This window comes from Stenella coeruleoalba, assembly GCF_951394435.1.
Source record: "Stenella coeruleoalba genome assembly, chromosome: 19".
Classification (NCBI taxonomy): Eukaryota; Metazoa; Chordata; class Mammalia; order Artiodactyla; family Delphinidae; genus Stenella; species Stenella coeruleoalba.
Window position 1 is genome coordinate 12,109,703 of NC_137165.1, and position 18,932 is coordinate 12,128,634.

Consider the following 18,932-nt stretch of genomic DNA (forward strand, 5'->3'; position numbering starts at 1 on the left):
GAAAGATGCACTTTAGGACCAGTGAAAGGGACATCGACCCTCTCAGCTGCCTGTCTTACTCTCGCAGAGTGATTCACGAGAAAAGGAATTGGGGGAAAGAAATGTAATTGCTTTTATTTCTTTTTGTTTGGGGCACATTTTTGGTTATGATAACATCCCCAAATGAGACTGTCCTCCGGCGCATCCTGTTTTCTGAGTGTCAGGGTCAGAACCGAGGCTGTAACAGCAGCACATGTGTGTGTTCCAAGCAAGTCTGTCTGTCCATTGGTCCATCTGTCTGTCAGCAAGCCTAGCTCCTTGGAGGAGGAAGAGGAGGAGGAGGCAGGGGAGAAGGAGGAGAACATGGTGACGGAGTGAAGGGCACAGACACAGACTGGAGGACTGCCTGGCTTCCCTCCTTCCTCCCTCCCTCCCTCCCTCCTTCCTCCCTCCCTTCCTCCTCCCTTCCTTTCCCCCTCCCCTTCCCCCAAACCCCAATTTAGTGCCTGCCGCCCTCCCAAGTGTGGTGTGCTGTCCTGAGAAGTGTGGGTGGAGTGGGAACACAGAGATGGCCCAGACACGGTGTCAGCATCCACCTCACCCCCACTGCAAACAGTTCATGTCCAGCGCCTGCTGTTCCAAGGGCATGAGGTCAGCTGGGAAGAGGACAGGCCCGTTTGTCTGAGGTCAAGACCAGGCCAAGGGGATGTGGCTACCTCCGCTCTGCCTCCCAGCATCTCTGGATTTTCCTTAGAAAAGCCAGGACGTGGTACTCACCAGCCCCTCTTGAAGGCAGCATCCCCGGACAGACCCTTGAGCCTGAGATTAGCGGGAACTCTGTGTTGGGTGAGGCTGATCTGTTTGATGGGGGGATTGAGCTAGGGTGCTGGAGGGGCCCTCTGTGGGGACCCCTTGCTGTCTAGAAGGCAGCTCTACTCAGACAGGAGGCTGGGATTCCCAGCCCCGGGGCCTGGCTCCTTGCCCAGAGTGATTTCCCAGCTAAAGGCCTGCCAGGAAGAAGACTCCCATCAGCCTTCAGGGTGGGGCAGCCTGGACGGGGCGGGCGGGGTGTGGGGGAGCCACCCAGCCTGGGTGGAGGGAGGGCCAGGGAGACCTTCCTGCTTCAAGCGGGGGCTTCCTGTACCGTGCAGGGTGAGCTTGGGCAATTCATTTCTCCTCTCTGAGCTCTAGTTTCCTCACCTGCAAAATGAGAGGGAGGTTGGGAGTTAGCCTCCAGCTCTGATGCTCGGAGAGTTAACACAGGACCTGCCCCAGCCCAGCCCCCAGGGCCTCTGCTTTCAGGGCCTGGGTTGGGGTTGAGGGCAGGGGCTGCAGGAGTGGCCTCAATTTCTCTGTCCTCAGTGTTGTCAGGACCCATCCCCTGGCCTCTCCCTATGAGGAAAGTCCCATTATTGCCCCATTTCACGGATGAGGAAGCAGGCTCAGGGAGGTGAGGCAAGGTACCCAGGCCCCCACAGCAAGCAGCACAGCCAGGGGTGTTCGCTGAGGCGGTCTGATGTCAGGCTTCCCCTGCTGGGCTCTGAGAGCCCCACAGTGATGTGTGACAGACGCGGCCTTCGCCTTGCCTGGGTTCCTGCGCCCTGTGCTGGTTTCAGGGTGGTGGAGGTGCGGCTAGGACAAGAGAGGTGGGGGGATGGAGATGCCAGCCCGACCCTGAGGTTGATTGGGCACGGGCCAGGCTCAGACCCAGAGGGATGGGTGGATGGAAGGTGGTCTATAAGGGTGGGGTGGGGGTCCTGCCCCAGGTTCAGGAAGTGTCAGGCAGCTGGGCTGGAAGCAGCCCTCCTTCCTCTCTGCCCTCCTGGCTGTAGACTCCCAGGGACTGAGCTTTCCACCTGGGGCCAAGGTAGGGTGGGGAGGATGTTTGGATATAAGATGGGTCCCTGGTTTGGGGAGGGCTCCAGCCTGAGGCCACTCCACCCAGGCCCTGGCCTGAGCCCCCAGCTCTGTTCCACCAAGCTCGTGGGGGGCAGACAGCTTTATCTTTGCCTTGTGACGGGTGGCCCATGGTTTCCTGCCAGCAGCTCCCGTTTCCGGAGGCCCAGCAGGGCCCGGGCGGAGCCAGGAGGGGCAGTGGGGCCGGGCCTGGGTGGCCCCCTGGCCCCGCCCCCGCCTATCTTTGGGAATTTATTTGTCCACAGGCACAGCTGGTCCACAGTCCATTGCCTGCCAGGGGCCAAGAGCAGCTCTGACCACCCAAGGACTCTCCCTCCCTTCCCAACTCAAGTGCTGACAACTGACCTCTGACTCCTGACCTCTGGCCTCACCTTTCCCACCTGCTCTTCCTAAGGGGCTGGGAAACCTCTAGAAACTTGGCTGTAGACTTGGGTGTTGACGCCTGGCTCACCCCAGGAGCCAAGGCCGTGCAGGGGGCTTGGTTCTCAGCCCCCAGCTGGGCCACCATGGCGCGGCGGCTCCAGGACGAGCTGGCCGCCTTCTTCTTTGAGTATGACACTCCCCGCATGGTGCTTGTGCGCAACAAGAAGGTGGGCGTCATCTTCCGCCTGATCCAGCTCGTGGTTCTGGTCTACGTCATTGGGTGAGTCTGGACGCCCCCCCTGCTGCCCTCCTGCACCAGCCCCCAACCCAGGCCTGTCCTCCAGGCTGATGCTTCCCATGACCCCAAAGAGCCCCTCTTTCTCTCCATGGCCTGTCACGCTTCCTGACAAACCTTTCAGGTGCCATTCAGAAGGAAGGGAAGCCTGCTAACCCGCTGCCTAGGTGGGGACACTGGGATGAGGGGCAGCCCTGCCTCCGGTCATGTGGTGAACAAGAGGCAAAGCCTCTGGGCTCTGAGGAACTGACCCACTGCTAATGGTTCCCTCAAGGGGTGGGGGGCGTCAGAGGCCAGGGCCCCAGCCAGCCCCAGCCAGAGCCCTTCCACTTCTGACCTCCCAGCCAAGCCACGCAGCTCCTGAGAGATGGAGGCCACACCCCACTTTACAGGCCAGAGTGGGACGGGCCCTGCGCTCACCTGCCCTACCTAAAGTAAAGGCATCCTGGTCTATTCCAGAACCTGAGCAGAGAAACCTTCAAATTCAGAACACCTGGTGCCTTAATGGTGGCATGTCACGCAGAGGTGGGAGGTCCGTTCTGGTCCCGGGGAAGACAGCTCCTTTCTGGGCATCATGGGGCCTGTCCCACCGCCCCAGGGGTGCAGGGGCAGAAGTAGGTGGGACTCCCCTGTGGGCTGCTGTTCTGGGAGCCACGCAAAGGCCATCTTCCTGAAATCGGTCTGGCTGTCTGGGCAGGTGCTTATGTGATCACACGTGTGTGTGGTGTGTGGATGCATGTGCATCGTACCCAGGGCTCTGTGTGGGGTGCACGTGCCCTCGTGTGTCTGGGCACGAGCCTATCGGGTGTGGCTGCCGGGGGTGCCCCTGGGGCTGGCCGCCCCTGTGTCAGGGACACTATGTCCACTTACAGTGACTCCACAGAGGGCTCCTGGAGGCCTCAAGGCCACTGAAGGGGGTTCAGCCCCCGCTGGGGGGTCTGGGGCACCCAGAAGCCCTGCCCCTCTGGTCTCCGTGTCCCTGTTTTTGCTGTGAGACCAAACTAGGGCGGGCTGACCAGGAGGCGAGTGACCACCTGGTCCCCCCAGGGCCTCTGACATCCAAAACAACCTTCCCTCTGCCCCCCACCCCCCTCCCCGAGGCCCCAGAGCTGGTTGGGTGGAGCCAGGGCCACGACCCAGCCCTCCGATACCTTTCAGACTCTGCCTCCTTACTATTCACAAACCAGTTTGATATGTGCGGTGTCATTGAGCTTGTGAGGGAAAGAGACCCAGAGGGGAGCAGTGGGGTTTCCAGGTCACACAGCAAGTCAGCGTCCAGGCCCAGTTAGAACTGGGGCCTCCTGATCCCCAGCCTTGACTCTGCCTTCTCTTCCCCTCCTCACAAGGGCTCTGAGAACCCTTCTAATGGGGCCCCGATGTGTTTCCACCATTAGCCACACTCCTGACCCTCCAGCGGGGAGAGAGCTTGCCCACAGGCCCAGCGCATCGCTCCCACCAAGAGGCTGGGAGAACGTTGTCCTCACCGTGGCCCCCATGGTTCCCCATCTCTGCTTTCGGGTCAGCACTGCCAGACCTCCTTTTGTGTGTTGGTAACAGACTGTCAGAGGGAAAGGCACAGTCCTCCCACCCCACCTCCAGCTGCAGCAGATGCCCCAAGCCACCATCCAGTCCTGAACACATGCCTCCAGTGACGGGGACCTCACTACCTGCCTCCTTCCCTTCCTCTCTCCCAAGACAGTGCGCTCAGTTTCCAAATGGATGTGGCCTCCTCAGTGTCGGTGAGACTCAGAGACACTGAATGATTTAGCCTGGTTCTCACAGCTAGAAAAAGGCTGAACCAGGACTTGAATCCAGCTGTGTGACTCCAAAGTTGGACTTGATATCCTGGAAAGGAAACATGCTCAGAGAGGGGCACTGACCTGCCCCAGTCACAGAGCAGAGGGAGGCAGGCAGAGTCCCTGGAAACACCCACCAACCCCCAGACACCAGCTGGGGCTGCCACTCCTGCTGTCTCTGGTGCCGCCACTCCTGCTGTCTCTGGTGCCCTCGTCTGGCCACTGCCCACTGCTGCACTGACCGCTCAGCTAGGCACCCGCAACTGCTGACCAAACCCAGCCTGCACTTGGTCTTACAATTTCAGACCTCAGTTTCCCAGCTGTTCCACGGAGCAGGGGTTAGGGGACCCCCTCCAAAGACATTGTCTGCAGGCTCAATAATTTGCCCTTTTCTGAGGAGGGATGGCCTTTCTTTAATTGCCCCCCCTTCCCAAGGGCCCTGTCTGTCAGACTGTCTGGTCCTGTGGGCATTGCAGGGGCACAGAGGGGAGCATAGAAGAGCCAGACACCCCAACCCCAGAGACAGAGAGATAGTCCAGATGGGGGGTGGGCAGACACAGAGACAGAACTGGACAGAGGGACAGACATTGGAACACAACACTCAGATGAAGAGAGAGGCCCTGAGGCTCAGATATGGAGAGGGAATTATTGAGACAGAGGCAGAGAGGCTGAGATGCTGAGAACTCGAACAGACTCCGAGGAGGGAAACTGAGGCTGTTTTCTCTGTCAGTCACAATCCTCCAGGAAGTCGAGGGCAAGTGGAGGGAGCGGACCTGAGGCCCTGGCGGCCTAAGCTAAGATGTCACTCTTTTTATCTCAAATTGGGATGGTTTAATTTGCCGTTAAAGCTGTCTCCTGGGAGGTGATGAGCTCTCTGTAACTGGAGGTGTGCAGGCAGTGAGCTGTCATCCATGACCTCGCAGGCCCATACAAGAGGTGTGTTGGGATATGTCCCTGTCTGGGGGGCTCTGGCTGCACACACAGGAGGGTCTCAAGGGGATTTATGAATGCTGCTTGGGGAGGGGAGCCTGGGAAGACTTCCTGGAGGAGGTGGCACAGTGGTAGAACCAGCCTTGAGCAAAGGCCTGGAGGCTCTAGTCCAGGCAGTCCTGCTCTTGGCTTTCCCTCAGGCCTCCTGTGCACCCCTACACAGAGCTCATGAAATCACATGCCTCTGATCTTGGAGTGCACCAATCAGAGACAAGGAGAGATACCAATTACTGCTGGGAGAGACACATCCAGGGACACTTCCATAGCATCTTCTTTGTGCCTAGGCCTGTGTCAGGTTCCCTGGGACAGAGGTGGGGTACAGGGTGGGCAGGGGGAGAGAGAGAAGATGAGGATGAGTTAGCTGGAACTTCTTGGTTCCTAGGGACTGAAACCCAATCAAAATGGGTTAACAAGGGAGGATGAGGGTATTAACTGGTTTGTGTAACTGAAAAATCAGTGTGGGCTTCAGGCCTGGCTGGATCCTCCCTGATGAGGGTGCAGGAGCATGTTCTATGGGAAGATGAGGAATTCAGGTTGGTCCCATTGGGTTCTCCAAGGAAGCTAGCCAGGATCTTCTCAGCTCTGCTTTCCTCTGTGGAGGCCTCATTCTCAGGCAGGCTCTCTGCTCTCAGAGTGGAAAAATGGCCACCAGCAGCCCTGGGGCACAAAAGCGTCTTCTCCTCCAGAGTTCCAGCAAAAGTCCCAGGTCCATCTCTTATCGGCTGTGGTTGGGTCATGTGCCCATCCCAGAACCAGTTGTTGTGGCCAAGGAAAGGGAATGTCCTGACTGGTGGAGCCTGGTTGGGTACCCACCTCGCTTCAGGCACTTCTGCTGGAAAGCAGAGTGTGATCAAAGGTCCTGGGGCAGGGAAGGAACACCCAAAGAGTCACTAGGGCTAGGCTGAGGGAGCATGAATAGAGACAGGGAGAGGAAGTGGAGGAGTGAGCAGGGCCACTGGCTCAGGCCTCTCAATGCTGAGTTGAGGGATATGGGCTTTCTCCTGCAGGTGGTGGGGAGCCATGGAAGGGTGTCTAACAGGGGAAGGCCCAGGGCAGGCAGGTGCTGGGGTAGGGGGTGGAGGCCAGAGGCAGGACAGCTGTGAAGAGGCAGCAGTGATAAGAGGTGAGGGTGAGGCCAAGGCAGAAGCAGCGAGCATGGAAGACAGGTCATCATCCCAGCGGGCCCCGCACTGGAGGTGGCCACAGCTCAGCTTCTGCCCACCGTTGCTGCATCAGGACATGTGCCCAGCATGGCCAGAGTTCCTGACTTCTCAAGAGCAGTGGGAAATTGGAAATTATGGGTGAAAGGAACATCTCTTGGTTTTTAGAGGTTGATGATTCAGTCAAAACACTTACAGACATAAATCATCAGCCTGACTTGTCTGCAGACTGCATGTTGATGAACCTCTGAGCCCCGGTGTGGGCCCCAGCTCTGAACTCAGTCCCTCCTGGGCCCGGAGCCTGGTCTTGCCTCTCTCCAAGGGTGCTCTGCCCAATAGCCCGTGGCCCAAGGCTATACCCTGTATCACCAGCCACACGCCCTGTCCTCCCTGCCGCACGCCAGAGCTGCCCCGGCATCTGCCCCAGCTCCTCTTGTGTCTCAGCCTCCCCACAAGAAGCCCTCTGGGTTCTTTGATGAAAGCCAAGGGGAGATGGGAAGGATGGAGGGATGCAAAGAATGGGGGCATGAGAGGGAGGGTGCCGTGTCCAGGCTGTGAGCCTGGGGGTTGGGGCAAGTATGGCCCCGTCTTTCAGGATGAGGGCACCAGAGAAGCAAGTTCTGTGGGAAGATGAGGCGTTCAGTTTGGTCCGGTTGAAGTTTTGTTTTGAGATAGATTTCACAAGTCATAACGTTCACCCTTTTAAAGTACACAAGTTGGTGGATTTTAGTGTAATCACGAAGTTGTGCAACCATCACCACTATCTAATTCCAGAACGTTTGCGCTATTCCAAAAGGAGCCTCACACCCCTTAGCAGCCACTCCCCGTCGCGCCTCCCTACCCCTTGCTCTGCCTATTTTGGACGTTTCATAAAGATCAAATCGTACAATATGCGGCCTTTTTGTGTCTGGCTTCTGTCACTTAGCACCATGTTTGCAAGGTTCGTCCACGTTGGTTGTAACACGTTTCAGTTTTCAGTCCTTTTAATGGCTGAATAATATTCCACTGTATGGAAATTCCACACTTAGCTGGGCATTTGGGTTGTTTCCACTTTTTGCTTGTGAATAATGTTGTGAACATTTGTGTATAAGTTTCTGTGTGGACATGTTTTCCGTTCTCTTGGGTATTCGGTTCTAGGAGTGGAGTTGCTGGGTCAAATGGTAATTCCATGTTTAACTTTCTGAGGACCTTCCGGACTGTTTTCCAAAGGGTCAAGTTAAGTTGGAGGTACCTATGAGATGTCTGGGAGGGGGGTGGGAGGGTAGGCAGGGCAGGGGGGAGGAATCTGTGTCACCAAACAGTTGGAGGTTCAACATTTGCATAAGTTCTTTTTTTTTTAAATGTTTATTTATTTGGCTGCACCGCGTCTCAGTTGCGGCATGCAGGATCTTCGCTGGCATGTGGGATCTAGTTCCCTGACCAGGGATCAAACCTGGGCCCCCTGCATTGGGAGCACGGAGTCTTAACCACTGGACCACTAGGGAATCCCCTATATAAGTTCTTTGAGTGCAGAATTTTGGTTTGTTTTTCAAATATCTGTTGAATGACTGAATGTGTGGAACTGAATCTCGGAGGAGAGTGCAGAAGTGGAGATAAAAAATCGGGGACAAAGTGTGCCCGCAACAGCACACACAAGGTTCTGCCTGGGCTGAGAATGGAAGCCAGAGGATGGGGACAGATCGACATTTAAGGAGGAATTGGTGAAGGAGGACCAGAGACCGCAAATAAATAGGATTATTTTATCATGTGCTTGCTGCATGCCAAGCACTGTGTTAATTTCCTTAAAAAGAACTCATGGGAACGTCCTCCACACCATCACCTAGACTCTTTTTCTTCCTGGAGCCCAGCCCACGGCTCAGTGACGGGTAGGACCTTGCTTGTAAATATCTGTGGAACGATCAGCATCTTTGAGGTAGGTGCCTTCACCTCCTTTTACTAAGACGTCTAGTGCTCAGAGAGGTTTAGTCTTTAGCCTGAAGCCACACAGCTGGTGAGTGGCGGTGCTGGTGTGTGAACCTCGGCCTCTGTGACTCCAGAGGCCACACTCTCAGCCACTCCACCATGTGGCCTCTTCCACAAGGGGCTGTTGAAGAAGAGAGACTACTGAGGATGAGGAGGAGAGAATGGAAAAGAGAATTTCTGGAAGGGGAGGGGCTTCTGAAGATGCCAGTGTCTTTGGCATCAGACCCCCTTGGTGGCCTTCCTGGGGTGTTGACCATAAGACTGGATCAAGGAGAGCATGGCTTTGGAGGGACAGGCCTGGCGCCATGGTCATTCCGGTATTATCAGAACCGAGGTCATTGATGTCAGATTTGGGCCACAGGACTGACAGCCCCTGGGAACGGACACAGCCTGGAATGGCTACATCAGCCCCAGGGCACAGCCTCCGTGTGGCTCCTGGCAGACACATTGATGCCAGACTGCTCAGTGGAGGGGCCAGGGTCCTGGGCTGGGGAGCCTCGAGCCTGGGTCTGCCTCTGACTCGGGAGGGACACTCCCTCAGGCCTCAGTTTTTCTATCTATATGGTGAGGAGTTGGTTCTGAGCAAAGAGAGAAATGCTGCTACTAGGATGTCAGGGATCGGGGGGCCCAGGAGGCAGGCCGGTGACCTCTCTCTCCTGCAGCGTGTTCAGAGTGCGGAGCAGCTCCCCGTCATCCCCCTCAGTAGCAACTTCACACTTGGACCTGGAGCCAGAGGCCTTCCTGGAGGAAGGAACCTAAGGAGACTGGGGGAATCGGTGATGCCCCACCCTCCCTGACGGGGCTGGAGGCAAGCAGGCAGGCTCAGGCTTTGCCATGCCTCACCTGTTGCCATCTGAGACCTGCAGGGGGCAGCAGTGACCACGCTTAAGCTTGGGAGGGGTTGTCTGGGCTCCAGCACCAGGCTTTGGGGGTCGAGGGGGCTTGGAGAAGGAGAGGAGTAGACTATAGGAGGGGAGAGGACGACATTGGTGGGCTGCCTTCCTGGAGCCTGGAGCAGGGAGACAGCCCCCAGAGAGCTAGCGGTGACTGGGAATAGGAGGCCTGGAGAACTCTGTCATGGGTCCTGAGCTCTGGGGGACAGAAGAAGGGCTCTGAGCTCTGCTTTGGACAGGTGGGCTAAAGGTAGGGTGAGGGGTGACAGGGGCAGAAACACACCTCCCCACAGTCAGCCACAGCCACAAGTGTGCTCACAGGTTTGCCCTGGAGATACACAGCTACACACTCTGATGGATACCATGGACACACACACACACACACACATACACACACAGACACACACACACACACACACACAGAGTTACAATGAATCGCCAAGATTCTTTCCTGAAGGAAGGGGACCACACCCTGGAGAGAAGTATTATCCACAACTCTCACTTGTAAGCTACGGAAACCAAACCCAAATTGGCTTAAATAAAGGAAAAGAATTTGTTAACTTGTATAACTGAGAAGTCCAGAAGTGACTTTTCAACATGCTTCAGGTGTGGCAGGATCCAGGTGCTCAAGCAACATTGTCAGGAGTCTGCCCCTCTCCGTCTACTGGCCCGGCTTTTCTCTAAGCTGGCTTCATTCTCAGGCTTGCTGTCTCCGTGAGGTAACACAGATGACTAACCATACCTTGCTTAGCCACCCAACAGAGAGGATGTTTCTTTCCCAGTAATTCCCAGAAAAATTCTGGCTGCGTTGCTGAAACTCCTCAGGGTCGTGTGCCCATCCTTAGACCCATTGCTGTTGCTAGGGCAATGGAACATTGATTGGCAAACCCTGGTCATGTGCCCCCCACTGTGGGGCTAGGAGGGAGGTTGACCCCACTAAACCTCCCAGATTGGAAGTGGAGAACCCAGAGGAGCAGGGGTTCTTGATGCTGGGAGGGGAAGGCCAGAATTTCCTGAGAAAGCTGGGAGACCTCCAGCCTGACCCACACCCACAAGGGCCTCATCTGGGGCCAGATGCTGTGAGCCCTTCAAAGGGCCACTTGCCCCTCCGGTTTCCCTTCCAGTCAGTCCCCCTCCCCAAGAGCTCCCAGCATGGCTGAGATAATAGTAGCTAACGTCCATACAGTGCTTAGCCCATGCCCCTTTCCATTCCAAGTGCTTTCACAGGCATTAACTCACAACATAAGTAGTATTGGTACTATTAGTGTTTACATTTTACAAGGAAACTGAAACAGAGAGGGATTTGCCCTAAACGGAGACTAGTTTACCCTCATACAGCCTGTGAGATTCAAGCCCAGACTCTCGGGCACCAAAGGCCAGGCTCTCGGCCATCATCATACTCTGCTGTTTCTCAGCGGGAAGAGCTCAGGAAGGAAGGAGATAGGGATGAAGACTGGAGTCCAAGCAGCTTGGCCTCCAACAAATGCTACTCTTGGAAAAGGCTCTGAAAGAGACCTTCAGGGGCTCTGCTCCCTGGCCAACCAGTAAGAGTATTTTCATAGTGAAAAGAATGGTAGAACCCTAGGCACAGGCCAGCAGGGGGAGCAGGTGAGGGTTTCCAGCCTCCAGTCCCAGATGTAGCTTTAGGAACGGAGAGTGGCTCAGAGACGCTTCTGGGGAGGGGAAGGGAAAGGACTTGACACGTCCAGCTGGTGCCGGAAGGGGCGGTGGCCCACAGCCTCATGCCATCCTTGAATGGCTCCGGCCAACTCTGGCCCCTCTGCCCCCCTGCAGGTGGGTGTTTGTCTATGAGAAGGGCTACCAGACCTCGAGTGGCCTCATCAGCAGCGTGTCTGTGAAACTCAAGGGTCTGGCTGTGACGAAGCTCCCAAGCCTGGGCCCCCAGGTCTGGGATGTGGCTGACTACGTCTTCCCAGCCCAGGTGAGCAGACTCGGGGGTGCACCTTCCACCCACAGGGCTTGCTGGCTCAGAGGTGGGTTAGGCTCCGTCCCACCTCCCTGGGGGACCAGCCTAGCTCCTCTCTCTCTCTGGGCCTCAGATTCCCTGTGAGTGAGGGGCGGAAGCAGCCTCATAACATCACCCCAGTCTGATGTCGTGGGTTTTGGAGGCTGCTGGGTGTCCTGTGGGTTCTGGGGGCTTGCTAGGGCAGTGCTTGGGTTCTTGGGGCTCTTCTCCCAGCTCAGAGCCCTGCCCTCCCCTCCCCCTGCCTCTCACTTCCAGGGGGACAACTCCTTTGTGGTCATGACCAATTTTATCGCCACCCCCCGGCAGGCCCAAGGCCACTGTGCAGAGGTGAGGACTGTTGCCCATCCCCCCTTCTTGGACCCACAGGGGAAAATAACATAGAAGAGGAGGCCCCCTTGGGCATTGGAGGGGAAGCCAGGTAGGCTTCCTGCGGCGCCACGGTGGTGGAATCTCAGGCATAAGTTCACACCCAGTAATGGCCCACCACTGGCGGTTGCTGAGGCTTCCCTCCCAGCTGTGTGCCAAGCAGGATGCTGAGCCTCAGTGCCTGCCCAACCCCCAGGCCCCAACCTCCCCTACCGCTGCTGTGACATCAGCACTAGGGCAGCTGGGCATGAGCCCAGAGGGTCCTGGGAGGGGACTGGGGGAAGGAGGCTGTGATTAAGCGTCATTCCAAAGGGGTCTGAGACTCTGCCCCACACCCTAGGGCCATGCAGGGGGCGGGGGGATCTTCGTAGGACCCTACCCAGGGGACCTGGGGCCAGCAGCTCTCCCCTTCCCCAGAACCCGGAAGGGGGCACGTGCACGGATAATAGTGGCTGCACCCCAGGAAAGGCAGAAAGGAAGGCCCAAGGTAAGGTCGGCCTCCTCCTGTCCCCCTCCACAGCCTGTCAGTTCCAGGCTTCCTCCACCAGGATGTCCTTCCTGCTCTCTCTCCTCCCGCCACCTTGACCTTGGCCTCCCCTGTCCCAGAACCAGCCAGGCTTCTGCTCTTGGGCGCCCCATCAATGGGGGCTCCTAGGAGTGGGGCCTGGGGGTTCTCCTCTGCACCCCTAGCTTGGGGTGGGCACCCAGGGGTTCCACCCTTGCTCCAGGCATCCGCACAGGCAAGTGTGTGGCCTTCAACGACATCGTGCATACGTGTGAGATCTTTGGCTGGTGCCCCGTGGAGGTGGATGACAACATCCCATGGTAATGCCCTGTCCTTCCAGGGAGCTGAGAGCAGGGTCCCCAGCCCAGACTAGAGGAGCATCTGGATCTGTGCTCTGTCCCCCCTTCTTCCAACCCCACCCTCACCCCGTCTGTGCAGCTCAGGCCAAAGATGCCCCAGCCTCTGCTCAAGGGGCCTGAGAGTCCACATTACAGCATGCCCACCCCTCCAATGACTCAGGAAGATCCCATAGGCCCTCACAGCCCCACACGCCAAGCCCAGCTCTGGTAGGCACACGAAGGACTCCTGGGGAGGGGGCAGTGGGTGAGTGCCGTCTCCTCCAGCCCTGCCCTTCTCCGAGAGGCCGAGAACTTCACTCTCTTCATCAAGAACAGCATCAGCTTTCCACGCTTCAAGGTCACCAGGTTTGTGGGAAAAGCGGGCAGAGATGCAGGCGGCTCTCGGAGGCTGCTCCAGCCGGTCTTAACCTGTCACCTCTGTCACCCTGCACTCATGCTGAGTTCCTTCTGGAGGCAGAAGCTTGGGCTGGGCCCCTGGGGTGGGCTGCCTTCAGTCTCCAAGGGCTAGGGGAGGGGCATCTCTAGGGCCCGGGAGGGGTCCCCAGAGCTCCCGGGCATGGTGGGTGCCCTCCCAGCTGGCATGCTGCCACCACCAATGCCGTCTGCCCCTGTAGGCGCAACCTGGTGGAGGAGGTGGATGCCGCCTACATGAAGACCTGCCTCTATCACAAGACCTTGCACCCACTGTGCCCAGTTTTCAAGCTCGGCTATATGGTACAAGAGTCAGGCCAGAATTTTAGCACCTTGGCCGAGAAGGTATGGTGCCAGCCGAGTGGGGAGGGCTGGGCCCCCAGATCATCAGGCCAAAAAAGACTTTTCAGGCCCAGTTAACCCCCGCACCGCACCCAGTCCCTAGCGTGGGCCGAGCATATATATAGATCTATCCCCTAATACTGGGGGCCCCTGTGGTTCAGGCCTGTGTCCTCAGCAGGGCCTGGCATGGACCTGGCACAGAGGAGGTGCCCAGAATGAATGGCCATAGGCAGATGTCACTTGGCTGTCTTCCGAGGGCCCAGTGTTTTTTAAATATTAGATACAAGCAGCTTAAATCCCATGGCCCATGGCCCTGAGAAATCCTGTGCCTGCCCAGGTTTCCTGGGAATTCTGGAGGCTGAGATGCACACAGTCACGTGGGATTCCCAGAGAAACGTTACCTTATAAGGAGCACAGACCTGTCTGACTGGGTTCAGATCCTGGCTCAGACAAGTCTCTTACCTTCAGTGAGTCTGCGCTTTTGCACCTGTAAAGTGGGAGCAGTAATAGTGCAAGTCTCTCGGGATTGCCTTGAGGGCACGGGGCAGCACTTCAGGGTGGCCTGGCCCAAGGCACCCTAGGTACGTGCTCCCTTGTGAGCCTTATCATCCGCTCCTGTGGGATCCAGGGATGGAAATCAGCCCCTCTCTGTGACATCACACACCAAAACAACTCGCCCACAGTGCCTTTATGGAGAACACGGGTCAGCAAACTTTTTCTTTAAGGGGCCAGAGAATAAGTATGGGCCACAGGTCACGTGGTCTCTGTTCCAACCACCCAGGTTAGCTGCTATAGGGCAAAGGCAGCCACAGGCAATGTGAAAACAGATTCGGCCCTGAGGCCTCAGTTTGCCAACCCCTGGAGGGGGTTTACACAGTAGCAACACACAGGACCAGAAAGCTGAATGTTAGCTTCCCCTGTTCCTAAAAATCTCCCTGTCACCCCCAGTAGGAACTTCTCACCCATCACCATTGTCTGTAGGCATCTAGCCTCCCGCCTAGCTGCCCAGCTCCACACGCAACTCTCCTCTTGCTCAGCCCACCTGTCCCTGATCCTTGCCTCGCCCAGAGGGGCTTCACTTTCTCAGGTTTTCTCTTCCCAGCCCATGTCTTTACAGACTCCCTCTTTAATTCAACAGCTATTTACTTGCCTCCTGCGCTGTGACTCAGGAGTCAGTGCAAATGAGACAGACAGCTCCACCCTTGTGGAGTTTACAGTCTTGGAAGAGATGCGTTAATAATCACACAAAATAAATGTGTGGTTACAAAGTGACACGTGTTCTAGAAGAAAACACAGAGGGAATCACAAGGGCATATTTTAGACTGGCGGTGGTGGTCAGGGAAGGCTTCCCAGGAGAAGTGACCAAAGGATGAGAAAGAACCAGCCTTGTGGGGAATGGTGGTGGGCGGGGGGGAGAGTGACTGCTTGTGCAAAGGCCCTGAGGTAGGAAGAACCTGGTGTATTCTAGAAACTGTCAGAAAGCTGGAATGTGATGGGTGGGAGGCGGGACCAGAGAGGGTGATGGGACCTCAACCCTGAAGCAGCTTCTCAGTGTCTCTTCTCAAACAGACAGAAAACAGCTGCACCAGCTGTAAGGCAGGAGTTCTTGATCCTAAACCCCGGATCTTGAGGGCCTGTGTCCCTGGTAGGGCGGGGTGGTAGGCATCACCATCGACTGGCACTGTGACCTGGACTGGCATGTGCGACACTGCAAACCCGTCTATGAGTTCCACGGGCTGTATGAAGAGAAAAAACTGTCTCAAGGCTTCAACTTCAGGTGCCTGCCGGGCCCCCAACCAGTGCATCCTTCCTTGGCGTCCTGCGGGCTTTTCTACTCCCCGAACCCCTTAAGGCCAAGCAAGTGTCCCCGGGAGGGGAGCAGCGGATCCTAGGAAACTCCCATTCTCCCGGAATTGGCCAAGCAGGGAGCACGAGCCCAGAGGCCTGAGCCCTGCCCCTGGCTCTCGGTTCCCTTGAGGCCCACCTGGCCAGGACTGGCTGGGGAGATTGCCCACATCAGGAGTTAGGGCAGCGGTTGAGTACAGCATTCCTGGAATGAGGCCTGCGGTTCCCCCTCTATATAATGTTGGGGGGCACGGGGCTGTCCTCATGGACCTCTAAGGGCTCCTGTATCCCTGATGCTCTGGAAACTCTGGACCCAAGACAGTTCTCCATCACCCAGCCTCTCCTGCAACCTCTCCCCTTCCCCAAGGTTTGCCAGGCACTTCGTGGAGAATGGGACCAACTACCGGCACCTGTTCAAGGTGTTTGGGATTCGCTTTGACATCCTCGTGGACGGCAAGGTGAGTGTCCAGTGTGAGGGGTAGCCAGAGACGCACTCTCGGTTCCTGCCGGTGCTTGTTGGGTGTCTGTGGTTAGAGGCGACAGGAAGTTGGATGGGCCTCATTCAGCACTTCTACATCTGATAACAGAGGGACCCAGATGCTGTTGAGGGCAGGGCTTTCCAGCCTGTGACCACACCTCCCTCACTGTCTCCCCTTGTCCAGGGAGGGCAGAGTCAAGGTCAAAACCCAGGGCTCCCAAGCAGCAGCTGGGTCTCCATGCAGAGCCAGAGCCGTGGGCAGCAGGCTGTGGGACCAGCTACCAGTGGAGGGTGGGGAAGGCCCCTTGCTCCCGGCCCGGTCTCAGCGCTCCTGAGGAAGGCCTTTTCCACCAGACCCTTCTGACTGTTAACCTTCTTTCCCCTGGGCCCTGCCACCAGGCTGGCAAGTTTGACATCATCCCCACCATGACCACCATTGGCTCTGGGATTGGCATCTTTGGGGTGGTAAGTGCTGAGGTCATGGGGTCACTGCGCCGGGGTCAGGCCCTCCCCTTCCACACCTCAGCAACAAGTCTCCCATCCCAGACCTGACCGAAATTGTTCCCTATTACTGAGCCCACCCCACCTCCCTAGACCCGCACACAGTATGTCTGAGGAAACTGGGGCCCAGAGCTGGGGCAGGACAGAGGTGGGGAGTGGAGGGTCCTGTCCCCACCCCCAGGTTCCCGTGCGCCGCCCCTCAGGCCACGGTTCTCTGCGATCTGCTGCTGCTCCACATCCTGCCCAGGAGGCACTACTACAAGCAGAAGAAGTTCAAGTACGCGGAGGACATGGGGCCAGGGCCGGTAAGAGAACTCCCGCAGCCAGCCCTGCAGAGGCCCCAGGCCTGCATGTCTGTGCCGGGGAACCAGCTGCTTCCCCCGGGATGACTTTCATCCCCCCAATGTTTACACAGGGGGCGCACGACCCTGCGGCCACCAGCTCCACCCTGGTTCTGCAGGACAACGTGAAGACATCCTGACCTCTGTCCCCCCCCTCCTACTGGACACAGCAGGCAGGGAGCCTGGTGGGGTCTCAGCCAGGGTGGAGGGGTCTCCCCAGGAGTGCTCCCACCCTCTCGGCCAGGCAGACACCAGGTTGCCGGAAGCTCAGGGTGGACTCTGGGAGAGACCTGCACAATTCTGGGCTCTGGCTCCAACTCTGCAGCCCCCAAGGGAGCCTCACACCAGCCTCAGCCACTCCTGGCCCCAGGTTTTATGCCTCTCCCTCTGGGCCCTTGTCCATCCATCCTACTCCCTCATGTCTCCAGACCTCTGCTGTCCCATATGACAGCCACTAGCCATTGGTGACTATTTAAATTAATTAAGATTGAATAAAATTAAGACTTCAGTTCCTCAAATAGCCACATTACGACTGCTGAATACACACATGTGGCTGTGGTTGCCCTATTGAACCACATGGAACGTTTCCAGCATCGCAGAAAGTTCTGTTGGACAGCTCTGCTTGAACCCTGTTTCTTACTGACCCCAGATTTCCCTGGGATGCTTATCAACAGTGCTGGCACCGGGGGATTCCCTGGCAGTCCAGTGTTTAGGACTCTGCGCTTTCATTGCCAAGGGGCCTGGGTTCGATCCCTGGTCAGGGAACTAGGATCCCACAAGCTGCGAGGCCAAAGGAAAAAAAAAAAGAAAAGCAGTGCCAGCAGCTGGGCGCGCCCCAGACCTCCGGGACCAGAAACTCCACGTCTGGTCACATGGTCTGCAAGCACAGCAAACTCTTCAGGTCATTTTCAGGACCTAAGTTTTAGAACTGCTCCTGATCAGGTATCAGACTTAGCTGGGGCCGGCATCCCCTGGCAGGTGCGGGCCTTGAGCAGGTGTGTGGTGTGCTCACAGGCCACACGGTGTCTCATGCACTCCTCCCCCACGTGCACACTCACCCGCACGCACAGCCCCCCCTCCCATCCACACTGTGTGTTTGAACAGCTTGGGCCCTGCAAACACAACCATCTGAACACACCTACACCCCCAGGCGCAGACTCATGGTCCATGCCACCCCGCCTCTGTGGGGATGTGCTTCTCCTCAAGTGTGTCAGGCCAGGACAGCCCCTTCTAGTGATGAATCCTTACTCAGCTACCTCTGGTCGGCGTGGGAGCCTCACCTGAATCCTGGGCTCTCTGCCTGTGAGCCAGCCCCAGCTCCCGGGGCCTGCCCGGCCCTGTGTGAACACAAGGTCTGGGAAATCAAGGGCTGGAGTGTAATAAGAGGATTGGTGAACGAGTTCAAACCTCTGCCTTCCGCCCTTTCTTCCCAGCCCTCTCTGAAACCCAGTGTCCGCAGCTGTGAAACACGGGGCTGAGCTGAGCGATCTTTGAGATCCTTCTGGGTCTCTCCGTGGGAGGTGGTGAGCTGACCCTTATGCAGAGGCAGTGCTGGGCCTCAGCTCACCTCTATCCAGGGTCCGCTGTCCTGGCACGGCCCCAATCATTGGAGATCTTCCCAACCCTCCTCACGCCCCTCCCCCGGCTTTGAAAGGCCCGGTACTGGGACGAGCAGAGACCCCAGGAGTGGCCTCATGAAAGCAGGGGTGAGGAAGGGGCTGGCTGTCCCAGGAGGGAGATCGGATGGAATCCCAAAGAGGGGAGGAAGGTCTTGACTGGAGACAGTGCGGAAGGATCCTCCAGGGACCCTGCTGTGGGCATGACCCTCTGGCCAAGCAGGGTCTCTGGGCACCCCCATCACCACGCTCTGTCTAGACCAGTGTTGTCCGACACCAGTGAGGGAACAGTCTCTATCTATGCTGCCCAATGTAGTATTCACGTTGTGGACGTTAAGTACTTAAAATGTGGCTCCTGCAACCAAGGAACTGAAGTTTTTATTTTATTCATTTGAATTTAACTCGCCACGTGTGGCTAGTGGCTACCATATTGAACATCACAGGCGAGCCCCTCCCCTCTCCCTCAGGCCCTTGGCCTCCTGCCATCTTCCCCGGCCAAGAGCCATCCCTCGGATTTTACAAGACAGGCACTCCCTCTTCTTCCCAACCTTCCTTCTCCAGATCTACCTGCTTGTGCACCTCCAGTCCCCTTCCCTCCCGAGTGAGCAGAGGATTCCTCCCTGGAAATCATGCCTCCCCCAGCCTGGAGGCCGCCTCTCCTCTCTCCCGCTCCTCTCCTGCCTCCTCGCAGCCCACATTTCCCTGCTGCTCTGCCTGCTCTCCCTTCACTGCCACCACCATTCCAGAAAGACCAGTCTACACTTCTCTCTGGGTCCCACCCTCTACAATTGGCCTGCAGCCCCTACCCCCACTTCTAGATGCCCTT

At 57.2% G+C, this 18,932-nt stretch overlaps 1 protein-coding gene across 3 annotated transcripts; it reads left to right on the forward strand.

Annotated features, from left to right (window-relative positions):
* The first annotated feature begins 640 nt into the window (after positions 1 to 640).
* On the forward strand, positions 641 to 18,460 carry P2RX1 (purinergic receptor P2X 1). 3 transcript variants are annotated; one of them, XM_079905260.1, is made up of 13 exons: positions 641 to 825; positions 2,142 to 2,539; positions 11,150 to 11,297; positions 11,598 to 11,669; positions 12,126 to 12,195; positions 12,437 to 12,533; positions 12,837 to 12,917; positions 13,187 to 13,328; positions 14,975 to 15,102; positions 15,538 to 15,628; positions 16,048 to 16,113; positions 16,353 to 16,454; positions 16,565 to 18,460. In XM_079905260.1, the coding sequence occupies exons 2-13, from the start codon at positions 2,403 to 2,405 to the stop codon at positions 16,628 to 16,630; spliced, it is 1,200 nt and encodes a 399-aa protein (XP_079761386.1). In that variant the 5' UTR covers positions 641 to 825; positions 2,142 to 2,402; the 3' UTR covers positions 16,631 to 18,460. The 3 variants fall into 3 exon arrangements, with proteins under 3 accessions (XP_079761386.1, XP_079761388.1, XP_079761387.1); XM_079905262.1 differs by having other exon boundaries at positions 11,649 to 11,669; XM_079905261.1 differs by lacking the exon at positions 641 to 825 and having other exon boundaries at positions 2,084 to 2,539.
* The last annotated feature ends 472 nt before the right edge of the window (positions 18,461 to 18,932 follow it).